We start from the raw sequence: 12,724 nt of genomic DNA on the forward strand, positions 1-12,724 counted from the left end.
CTGAAAGGAGAACAGTACAATCGTACATTTACATGCAATGTGCTGCGCAAGGTTGCATTTACATTGCAATGTGCAGTATATGGCATTTCATTCTCATTACATACACTAATGTGTATTAGTGATGTGTGTGTAGAATTTACGAAAGGAGAACAGTACAATCGTACATTTGCATGTAATGTACAAGGTTGCATTCACAGTGCAATACAGAGTATAACGAGTTTCATTTTCAGGACAGTAACAGTGATGGGCAATGTGTACAAACTTCGCTTATTCACTAAAGATGTACAATATTATCAATGTTTACAAACAATATGCAGGATTGCATTTGTGTTGCAATGTACAGTTACTTTTTATTATAACAATTAACCGTATGGATATCTGTGTGCCGACTTCATTTTACATTCAGGAAATCAGCTGTGCGAAGAATATTCTGTAATAATGCAGCAGGAGGTGCTAATTGCTTTGTGTCTGCAGTAAGTGGTGTGCAATTGTTTTGAGAGGGGAAAAGTGGAAGTACCAGTACTGGACAAATGCAGGGACACAGCCAGGAGTCTGATAGCTTTTTGTTTTAGTCGTGGTTTGAAGAATTTTAAATTATCCATCTGTTTCACTTTTTGAAGATGTATTTGGAGTATAGGGAGGCCCCCAAGTGCAGAATGAGACTTCTGTTAATTGTTCATGAGAATATATCTATTAAAACCAAGACCCATGCATTTGTCTTAACCTTGTTCTGATGAAATCTCACTGGTATGTGTGTGCTAACATAAACCTGAACTGCTTAGCTTCATTTTTTTATTTAACAGATATTTGTTTTATTCAAAGTGTAGCTTTTTTGGCACTGAACCAGGGATTTTAGTACAACAGGGTTTTTGTGTTTTATGAAATAACGTTCTTCTAACGGAGCTTTCCATCCTTTCAGATTTTTTGAAAAAAAAAAAAAAAAGTTTAAATGCAATGCAGTCCAGACTTGAACTGGTTTTGGCTAGGATTTCATTAATCATTTCCTCTCGTTTGTTCTCTTTCTTCCCTTTAGCATTTTTGGCTGTTGCTACTAACTCGGGGGCTTGTGGGAGTCGGAGAGGCAAGCTACTCTACCATAGCTTCCACCATCATTGCCGATCTGTTTGTAGCAGACCTCCGCAGTCGGATGCTTTCAGTCTTCTACTTCGCCATTCCAGTCGGCAGGTACGTTAATGGCAACTAGAGAAGAAGAATTAAGGATCACTTTACCTTTTAGGGATATGTCAATACTGTGAGTAACAAGTTAAATGAATGTTCAGCAGGGGTGTCATAACTATCATGGGAGGAGCTTGGTGATGCTGTCATAGCTATAAGGAAAGGCTGTATGCGGTGGGACAGTTGGTCCAGCCTTCTTGGCTAGGACTGACCATCCTGAGCTGTTTTAGCCATCCTGAGGCAGTGCTTAGAATGGTCTGTCCTAGATACCCTGGGCCTGTTTACAGGTGACTGTACATGACAATGAATGTCTTGATATCTTGCATAAATGATGGACAGCTTAAAAGGAAGGATTGTTCCTGAGAGTAGAAAGCTGTGTTAGTCCTCTTCATCTAGCACTGGGTTGAGGGTGGGGCACTGACAGCAGCTCTGGTGACCTGGGTTTGGTGAGCGATCCTGGTACTTGAGGAACCAACTGGGGGGGGATAGGAAAGGAAAGGCAGTGTTTTATCACCTCGCCCATCTCGGGGGGAGGGAGGGTTGTAAGCAGGGATGGCAACCTTGATTGTGATACCAGTATTTGCATCCCATGCTTACAGATATGGGGCAGAGGGGGCCTGCACCAACAGGCTTTCTTAGCTGTAACGACTTTGTCATTGCATGTCAGGGTAATGAAGTGGTAAGTCATACAGATAAAAATTCCTATGGCCACTAGACCACTGCAGTGGGGATGCCTCAGATTCCTCTCAGACAACAGGAGAGGCTTAGATTAGGTTGGGGGGATCAGGAGTGACTCCCAATGTTCATGACTGAGGTAAGGCACCAGGAGCAGTTGATTATCTGGTCCATGGAGGCCAAAACATATCAAAAAAAAGAAAAGCTGCATTAGTGTTTGGGCAGTATAGATATGCGTTTAGTGAATCTGCATTTTCAGCTTTGTGTGTCAGTTAGCGTAGTGACATGGAAGAGGAAGCTGTCTGTGCCTTTGGAAGAGCATGCAGATACCTGGCGAAAGTGAGTGTCACACAGCTTGGAAGGAATTGCACTGTTTCTGTAAGGTGTAAGTAGTATATAAACTTACAGGTACCTGGCCCAGGTAGTGTCAGGCTGTACAGGGAGAACACAAGCTGCTGCTGTTAGTTATAAGCAGTGTAAACAAAGAGGTGCCTCACACAGGTGAGTGGCAGGCTGTACAGGAAGGCATGGATTGCTGTGCTGTGTCTGAATATAAAGTTAGTTATCTGCCACAGGTGAGAGGCAGGCTATACAAGAGGTAATTGGCTGTTTCTGTTAGCTCTAGGTATACTGGTACCTGGTGCAGTTAAGGGGTAGGCTGCACAGGAGGACATGGGCTGTTCTTATCTAGCTGTAGATAATGTACAAACATGTAGGCACATGTGCGATAGGCTGCAGAGAAGGATGTGCTCTGTTCCTGTTAGCTGCAGGCAGTGTATGAACATACACAGCTGAATGACAGACTGTGTAGAAGGACATGGATTCTTCCTGTTAGCTGTAGGTAGTGTATGACTATACAGGTATCTGGCACAAGTGAGTTGCAGGCTGTACAGGTAGGAACTGGTTGTTCCTATTACCTTTAGAGAGTTTGTAAGCATAAAGGTAGTGGCACGTATAACTGGAAAGCTGTACAAGAGAACATGGTCTGTTCCTGTAAGCTGTTGGTAGTGTGTTGACTTACAGGTACCTGGCACAGGTGAGCGACAGGCTGTTTAGGAGGGCATTTGTTATTCCTGTTTAGCTGTGGGCATATATGTACTTATAGGCACCTAGTATAAGTGAGTGGCAGGCTGTAGTTAGCTGTAGGCAGTGTATGAACGTACAGCTAACTGGCACAAGTGAGTGGCAGGCTATACAAGAGAACATGGGCTTATTTTGTTAGCTGTAGGCAGTATATGAGCATACATGTACCTGACACTGACGACTGCTCGGCTGTTCAGGATGGCATGGGTTGTTCCTTTTCCTAATAGACAGTGTATCACCATGCAAGTTCCTGGCACAGGTGAGTGGTGAGCAGGGCATAGCTGTAGACAGTGTGTTAACATAGTGATACTTGGAAAAGGTGAGTGTCTGCCTATACAGGAGGGAATTTGCTGCTCCTGATAGTTCTACGTTGTGTATAGATGTACATGTACTTGAGGTGAGTGTCGGCCTATACAGGAGGGAATTTGCTGTTCCTGTTAGTTCTACATTGTGTATAAACATACGGGTCTATATTATATTCTTGAAAGCCGACAATGTCGAATCTGACATTGTCAACATGAGAATATTGAGCACTCAATCTCAAGCGTGTAAACGGAAATCTCCATAAGGGGAGATTTCCATTTACTGCAATGTAGTGTGGTCTCGGAGTTGGTATATTTAAGTAGCAGGTGGTGTGGGGGATGCAGGGGAGCTTGCCCCCCTGCTTTAAACCTGTTAGGGTACTTTTTTTTTTGTCTTTTTATAAGGTCGATGTTTAAAGACCTCGACCGTATAGTGTTGACCATATGTTGTTTGATGTTTTCGAATGTCAGTCTTTTGATATAGACCCAAACATACATGTACTTGACATAGGTGAATGGCAGTCTGTACAGGAGGATGTGGTTTGTTTGTTAGTCTTGGGCAGTATAAAACAAACAGCTGTCTGTCACAGATGAGTGACAGGTTGTTTAGAGGGACACCTCTAAACAGGCTGCACCTGTTATCTGTAAGCAGTGTATGATCACCCAGATTCCTGTCACAGGTGAGTAACAAACTGTGCAGGATAACATAGGTTGCTCTTGTAAGATACAGTTTGTGTGCAAGCCTTTTCTTACCTGACACAGGTGAGTGAGACAGAGTTTATGGGTGCATTTGTTATTGCAAGCTTTCAGGAAACTTGCATAGATACATAACAGCCTTTACAGAGACTGGAATGTTTCATACAGGGAGTTATTTGTGTGACAGCTTTCAGGTATCTTTTACAGGTGAGTGATTTGTTGCAATTTGGACTTGAACTGCCAGACATGACTTGAACTTAAATAAGTGACAAACTATATGGAAAGTAAAGCTACGTGTTCTCCCACAGGTAGTCAGTAAGCTTAGGTATAGTAATAAAGTATCTGACTTGCATATACAGAGGTGAAGCTGTCTTTGGGTGTCTCTGCGACAGACAAGTGATGATTTTTTTGAAGGAGGCATGATCACAAACTGCTTTTTTGGACCTGCCACAAATAAATAACAGGCACTGTGAGATGCTGGCCCTTTATCCTGTATCCTTGTCTTCAGCTGTATTTCACAAATGAGTAAAAGGTGCCGTATGTTGTCTTTCATGACTACCAGATTGAGATCCAGGAAGTAAAGATACCAAATTTTCATACAGAGCATCAGAATTGCTTTTAGATTCATGTGATTTTAAAGTAAAAAAAAATATATATATAAAAATACCGCCCCCTCCTTCCCATTTGTCTTAACTAGTATAGCTGGATTGCTACTCACACCAGAAGTACATCTCTAGTGTCATTGTATCATTGATTGATATCCAGCTATTCTTCACTTCCCCCCCTTCCGTCACTGTCTGGAGCATATGTAGATATTTTCCTCTTGGTTAGTAAGCTGGGTTCCTGTTAAACAACACTGGTAACTGAAATATTGCTTTATAGAGATGATCATAAATTGTACCGTGAATTAGTGTACAGCAATTTCTGTCTGAAAGAATAGTACCTAACAACATTAATCTGCTCGCTCTCTTTCTTCCAGTGGACTGGGCTACATTGTGGGATCGAAAGTGAAAGACGCCACTGGAGACTGGCATTGGAGTCTCAGGGTATGTGATTTTATATTAGCCTCTGTCCTTCTCCCCTTTACAAGAGCTGTCTTCCCTCCAGCACCATAATAAAGGTAGGCATAGTCTCTTACTCAGTACCTATAATGAAGGGGAATATATTCTGTTGCAACTGTATGCCAAGTGTCATGGTCCTAGTTTCCCCATAGCATCCCCACACACAATCATGAAGACTGTAAATTTTCAAGATCAACCTGGCCATTTAAGAGAAACTCGCTGTTGTTCTTTGAAGCCTTACTGACCCCCCTCCAACTGTCCAGGGATCAGGTAAGCGATGCCCCCAGGGTCCACTTACCTGTGTGATGGTATAGTTTTGTTTTAGGGGTTCATTGTACAAGATATCACAGATCACATATGTCCAGGTCTTTCCTGTTTGTGAGACCCACCATTACCTTTTCACAGGACAGTAGAACAAATAACTACCCATTGTGGCATCATCTACCTGCACAGTGAACAGCTTCATCAGTCACAGAATACTTGTTAAAGTGCTGGGCTGCAAAGCTGGAGATCTGGGTTTGAATCCCATTAATCTCCACTTAGATGCTTTGTGACCTGGGATAAGGCATGCTTGATTTTTGGCACTCCAGATTCCTCTGCCCATAAAAACAGGAGGATGTTTTATCCCTTTGAACTTGATTGCGAACAGAATTGTTTGTATGAATGAATTATTAAGCAAAGTAGCTTATAGTCTCACTTCTTATCAAAATTAAGTTTCATTACTGCTTTTAGAGAGGCATGCTCACATGCACACCCATTGAAGGGTACCGCTAAAGGTAGGTTAGAGGTTGATTTTTGACTGATTTTCCTACTCCCATCACCTACTACTTGAAAAATATGAGGCAGAAATCTGGAAATAGTTAAGAGGTGATCACTGGGGAAAGAGGGAAGAACTTTCATGAGAATGGCCGTGCCTGTTCCATAATGAGAGCAGGGTTTCAGCTCACAAGTGCCAAAAATGGTTATGTGCTCATTTGTTGATACCAAAATGAAAACTCTGCTTCTGAATGTGATCAAGGTGCTTCACCCAGCTTTCTTGGAACCGCATTCACATTGCCTTTACAGGACACTTATCACATGCTTTGTGCACTGTTTTGCTACTTCTTATGAGCAGCTATAGACTTTCAGTACTCCAGCTGCTCTGTAAGAAGCCGTTGAATAGCCCTTATGTTTACTGACCACAGGATGCAGTGTCCCTCATTAATACACCTGTCAAAGCTACTCACACTCTGTCTCAGTGGACTGTCTGGTTCCAACTGAGCTGAGACATGGAGGTACTGTTGCCGTTGAATTAACATGCTTTGGATCTCAGCTGTGTGCGTTCTCACTCCACCAACAGAAACCAGAAGTTCCTTGACTTGTTGAGTGTCCTGATTTAAGCTCGTCATCTGGCTGTCTTGTATCTCAGGATGATAACTGACCCTAATCATGTAGTTGTCTGTCCTGCACTGTGTACTAAGGGAAAGATAAAGCAGCTACTTCCCCTGTAGGCATACCTGAGCAATTAGCCAGCTTCCTCTGGTGTAGGGAAGTAGGTACTGCACCCTTTGCTAAACACTGCTTTTGTTGCAATGTATCTTCGAGACAGAATGATGTCCCATTTTTTTTCCCCTGCTATTATTCTGCATACAGCTTTATGTTGAGGTGTAAGGGTTAGCCTCGAAAGTCAGTAAGGAATTATGTAGAATGATACATAATTTGCAGTGTCTGCTGAAATTTAATATGCTAGATAAATCTTTAGGCTCGCAGTAACTTCTTAAATCTAAAATAGGTGATGATAAGAAGTGCAGGTATTAAAGTGAGGTTGACATGTTACTAAAGATCCACAAGCACATGCACAAATGTTTTGCCCTGTTACCTTAAAAAACATAAATTTAAATGAGTGTTTTCTCATTTGACAATGACTGTTTGTTAGCTAATCCTTTCTTTGTTGAACATTTCTGAAACAAACAGGACAGGTACTGTACCAAGGCCTTCCTGAGTGAAATGAAGCTGCATTTTTGCTTATATGTGTTTCTCACTCAGGTGACTCCAGCCCTTGGTGTGCTAGCAGTGGGGATGCTGATCTTCTTTGTGAAAGAGCCACCCCGTGGAGCAATGGAACATGGCGCAAATAGGCAGCTTGTCAACACATCCTGGTTTATCGATGTCAAGGCACTAATCCACAAGTAAGTCTGGAGTGTCCACATAGATAGCTATAACAATAATGCTTGTTGATTGAAGAAACTAAGTTAGTCTTTTTTTTCTGTTTTTAGCAAAAAGGTTGCACCCATTGAGCACAGGTGCCTCTTTTCATGAGTAACCAGGGATCGATGGTAGGTTACATAACTTGCCACCTGGCCCTAAAAGTAAACTAGACAGTAAGATGTCACTCTTGGTTTTAGGTGTTAATGATTTTCCAAGCTGGAATATAATTGAATTGTAAATGTTTAACAAGAACATGTTATTATTATTTCCCTCTTGTTTTCGTTAAAGATACCTCTTTAAACTGACCTAACAACTACATTTTTAGTTTTCTAAAAACAAAGAAAAAAAGTAGTGTGTCATACTTTTCAACCATTGTGCACTGGTGAATCAGGTTCAGATATCTGTCTAGATGCCAGATGTGCAGCTAAGGGAGAGTGAAGTTTGAATTAGAGGTGATGAGGGGAGTCAGTGGACAGTCAATTTGTAGCAAGAAAATGTATGCCAGTCTCATTTGTTTAAATCAATGATGTAGCAAAACATAGTATTCAATGAAGATTGCCAGGTGTGTGTGTGTGTGTGTGTGTGTGTGTGTGTGTGTGTGTGTGTGTGTGTGTGTGTGTGTGTGTGTGTGTGTGCGTGTCTGTGCGTGTCTGTGCGCCTCTCAACCTTTTGGCACAAGAAATCTGGACAAAGCCAAAAGTAATTGGTGGGGGGACAAAGGCTCAAAATCAGGGACAGATTTTGTATATTGATTTTAGAAACTTAGAAAGTTTCTAGAATAACAAATTTTGCACTATGTACTTTCTGAAATATATAAAATTTGAAACTCCAGTATCTGTCATTATTTAGTAACTTCAGTCCTCACTAATTTGTTAGTAAACCATCTGCAAAAATCCAGAAAGCTGTTCACGTGAATGATTGCTTGTAGTGTACCTGGTGCTAAGGTGAGGGCTGTACTGTGAAAGCCAAAGCTGTTCATGTGAATGATTGCTTGTAATATACCTGGTGCCAAGGTGAGCGCTGTACTGTGAAAGCCAAAGCTGTTCACGTGAATGATTGCTTGTAATGTACCAGGTGTTAAAGGGCTGTACTGTGAAAGTCAAAGCTGTTCACGTGAATGATTGCTTGTAATGTACCTGGTGCTAAGGTGAGGGCTGTACTGTGAAAGCCAAAGCTGTTCACGTGAATGTTTGCTTGTAATGTACCTGGTGTTAAGGTGAGGGCTGTACTGTGAAAGCCAAAGCTGTACACATGAATGATTGCTTGTAATGTAACTGGTGCTAAGGTGAGGGCTGTACTGTAAAAGCCAAAGCTATTCACGTGAATGATTGCCTGTAATGTACCTAGTGCTAAGGTGAGGGCTGTACTGTGAAAGCCAAAGCTGTTCACATGAATGATTGCTTGTAATGTACTTGGTGCTAAGGTGAGGGCTGCACTGTGAAAGTCCTTTCATCAATTTTTTGACCACTCTGCTGGCTGTTAGTGCATTTCTGAGTCCTACCATCTTAGTACCTCCCTGGTTTGCTCTATCAGTGGTGCATCATAATGCAGTTTCCCTGCAGAAGGGGAAAACAGTCTCAAAAAGGGACACATGGGACATTTGGGTGGCCAGTGGGGAGAAAGGGTGAAGAATTAATTGGCTTGTTGAGAGGTTACCTGGGCCAGAAATTTCACAAGGTTAACAGTAAAAAAGGAGCATTGCATAAAAAGGCAATTAGTGTTTGTATATCCTGCTTATTCTCCATTGAAGGATAAATGTTCTGTAATAAGATGCAGTCAAGTAAGGTATAACTAGTGATCAAATGTTAAAAAGAAAAAAAAACTTCTTAACCATGTCTGCCAGTTGGCACAGTGGGTTAAGGATGTAAACTGTAGTTCCTGTGGTACAGGGTTGTTTCCCTGTTTGACTGTGAGCAAGTCAGCTAAAGGGATGGTGCTTGGGAGCAACTGGGAATTTGAGCTAGCCTCCTCACTGGTCCTCTGGACTGCAAGCCTAGTAACTTGCTGTGAACATATAAGTTTCAAAGGCCCCAGTTAACAACAGGAATAGATTATGGAAATCTTTCTATGGTGGATTGATCAAACTTGAACCATCTGCATCAAGTGTCAGAAGTGCAGTAAACTTAACAGTTGTATGTAGGCCAGCTTTATTGCAGTGCTGAAGAGATGAAGTAAAACATTCACAAAAGAAAGGGTGTTAAACCCCATGAACTTGCAGGGCTTCTGATTTGTGAAGCAGTACAGAGTACAAGATTAAGGTGTCGAACTCTGATGCCCAACATGCAAGTTTGAATCCTGTTGGCTCCCATTTATATACTGTAATATTGGTTCTTCCCTTTGAAAGGAACTTTAATTTTCCAGCAAAATGGGTGAGGCATGCTCAGTGATTTGGACACCTTTTTTTTTTTTTTGTAACTTGCAGTCAGTTTCTCCATCATAATCTGGATACTAAGTGTACAACACAATACACATTAGATGGCTTCCATCAATTTGTGTGTGGCTGGAAGAAAAGTAATATACTGGTGTGGCACTGTACAATACATGCCCCCCAAAAATGTTTAGATCTGAAGTTGTTTTCATTTGAAACCTGTGGAAATACGGATCCGGTATGGATCCGACTCTGCCGCATTTGCCAGCATGGGATCTGAGCTCCAAGCTCCTCCCCTACCCATAATGCCCCTGTCTCTCTCTTCCCCTCAGATCTCATTTGCCACGTGTCCAGACAACATCATGGTGTGTTGCTCCAAGTTCCTGGCAAGTGAATTTAATAATTTTTTCTGGCCTCCTCCTTCTCCTTTTTAACACGTTTAGCCCTTTATCTTTAATTCTATATCCTACACTTCTTGCGCTTAGGCGTGTAATCCAAAAAAAAAAAAGACACTTCCCTTTCTTTCTTTCCCTATTGTGTGTGTGTGTGTGTGTGTGTGTGTGTGTGTGTGTGTGTATATACGTTTGTGGTCCATTACCATGGCAGAGACCCCCAAGCCAGGGTTTCGGAAATCCACAGAGTGTGGCCATAAGCTCCCCCCTTTAGATGGCCACACTCTGTGTGTTGTTTGTCTGGGACTCCCACACCTCGACGCCTCCTGTTTGATCTGCGCGGCCTTCAACCCCTGCACATTGATCGACAGGAGGACGAATTTGATCTTGAAGGGCCTCCTTCCTCCATCTTCCTTTGAGACCTCTGCTTTTACTTTTGCTTCTTCCTCCGCCTTGGTCTCTGGGACTCAACCTCCCACCAAGAGGGCTGGGAACGGGAAGAAGCACTGACAAAAAGAGCAGGATAGGCCCAGGAAGTGGTCCTCTGACAGCACTTTCTCGGCCAAGCCCCTGGCTAAGTCTCGCCCGGCTCCCAGCCTGGGATCCCATCGGCTCCTGTCGCCCCACTTTTCTCCAGAGGCTGGAGGTCTCTCTGGGCCAATCCCTTTTATCGGTCTCTGCCCAGTGCCTCTCCAGGCCCATATCTGTGGCTTACTCTGTGCGGTCCACCCTCAGTCTTTCTGAAGCCGAGGTGGACAGGATGATGCGGAAATTCATCCGGACCCAGATGGGAGTCGTGCCTGCTCCCTCCCCCTCCGGGGCTGGAAGCATGCAGTCCACCTTTCTTCCTTGCTCCTTCTCTGATCCAACCTCCAGCTTCGGAGTCCTTGGGTCTGAGGCCTCTCTTTGTTGAGGGGTTGGTGCCGATGGTACTGGGTACCTCAACGCTGACCATTGCCCTGAGTGGTTCGGTTCAGACTAGTTCAGAGCCATAGCCTCGGTGACGGATCCGAAGGGGTGTCGTCGGCTTCGATGTTTTTGGAGTCGGCTCTTCCACTTGCAGTCTCGGTGCCTTGGGGCTAGGATCTGACTTCCCCTTTGACTTAGAGGGTTACGGATCCGGCCTTGGTGCCAGCTTCCGGGTTTCATTTTCCCTCTGCTTTTGACATGGTGGAGAGGGTTCTCTCTGCTTCCTCGAGACCCTTCATGTTATCGTCCTCAGATTCTGTCCTGGCTCCCTCTCTTTCTGGTTTGGATTTTGCCATCCTGCCCCTCAGGGACAGCCTGTTGCCTCTCCACCCCAGGGATTTCTCCCATGGGAATGGCCAGATGTTTCTGAGTGCTCCCCAGAGACCCCCCCTGAGGAGCTCCTTTGGAAACATATATGTAAAAAGAGGCACTTGGACTCCCCGCTGGAGTCCCTCACAGAAGACACCAAATTAGAGGAAGGGGAGGGTTCCCCCTGGTCACCCCCGGATGATCCTTTAGAACATCATGGAAATCCTACGTAAGCGTGGGGGGTGGTCTGTCCAAAAACCTAACCCAGATGAGTCTGTGTTCCTGGAGGTATTTGGCACAGGGCCCTCTACCTGCTGGGTGCCCCCTCCCACAGATCCGCTTGTGGATTTGATTACATCTTTGGCATGGAAGGAACCCGATATGGTGGAGCCCATCCTCAAGCACCCTGATAGGATTCTAAGTTCACTTTCTGACAAGCAGCATTGGTCTAAGGGGTCCCCAGTTGATGCCATGGTGGTTGAGGTGGCCACCAAGAAAGAGCTCGCTAAGGAGAGCTCTACAGTCCATCCACTGGACCAAGGGTATCGGACCATGGACCATTTCAGGAAGTGGGTTTATGCTTCAGCCCCGTTTGCTGTGCATGCACTGAACTACTTGGCACATGTGATCAGACTTCAGCAGGGCCTGGTCAAAGAGGTCGCTGAGTCTGCTCCATGGTCCATGTCAGCGGAAGAGAAGAAGGTGCTCTCTTCTTGTATGGCCACCCTCTCTTCCATTTCCAACACCTCTTTGAGGCTCCCGTCACATGCTACCGAAGGTGCCTCTAGGGCAGTCGGCACAGGCGTTGCCATCAGGGTCACACCTAGCTCTGGCTTTGTGCATTCTCAGAGTCCTTCAAGGTGTCTTTTACAAATGCCCCTTATGATGGTTTCATCCTTTTTGGAAAAAACGGTATGAGACACTGTCCAGAGCAAGAAAGACTGGGATACCTTGTCTGCTGTTGGGATTCACTTCTCAACCCCACAACGATCTTTTTCACAGAATCAGCAAGGGATGAAGAAGATGTGGTTCCGGAAGTCTCAGGGCTATTCCCAAGATGCTCAGGACTTGCCCTCCCCCAGAAACAGAGGGGGATTCTTTCCCGGGCAGACCCATGCAGCAGCCCTGAAGGGTTGCCTGACTGCTCATCTCTGGAGGCAGTTGGGGGCATCTCTTGCTGTACCCAACAGCCTGGGAATCTTATCACAGACGATCGTTGGGTATTGCAAATCATATCCAGAGGATACTCAATCCCCTTCATTCAAAAGCCAGTTCCACCCAAACACGTCTGAGACATTCCACCCGTGCAATAGGAAGAAGCAGCAGTGGAAATCTCCAAGCTGCTAGAAAAACGAGTCATCTAGCCTGTCCCCCCAGATCAGTCTGGATCAGGCATCTATTCCAGGTTCTTTTTAGTGCCAAAGAAGATGGAGGACTTAAGACTAATCCTGGATATTTTCAACCCTAAACCTGTCAGTTGCCAAGATAAAATTCTGGATGGTCACT

The 12,724-nt window shown here is 44.1% G+C and overlaps 1 protein-coding gene across 1 annotated transcript in view; it reads left to right on the forward strand.

The window, feature by feature from the left end:
* The window catches only part of LOC122813987 (protein spinster homolog 1-like), a 329,320-nt gene that overhangs the window by 116,433 nt on the left and 200,163 nt on the right, over positions 1–12,724 (forward strand). Inside the window, exons 5-7 of the mRNA XM_044086558.1 lie at positions 1,034–1,185; positions 4,912–4,978; positions 7,019–7,161. Coding sequence (XP_043942493.1) covers positions 1,034–1,185; positions 4,912–4,978; positions 7,019–7,161 — 362 coding nt within the window. The remainder of the gene's footprint in view (positions 1–1,033; positions 1,186–4,911; positions 4,979–7,018; positions 7,162–12,724) is intronic.

This window comes from Protopterus annectens, chromosome 10.part0 (genome assembly GCF_019279795.1).
Source record: "Protopterus annectens isolate FY-2018-M chromosome 10.part0, PAN1.0, whole genome shotgun sequence".
Classification (NCBI taxonomy): domain Eukaryota; kingdom Metazoa; phylum Chordata; order Ceratodontiformes; family Protopteridae; genus Protopterus; species Protopterus annectens.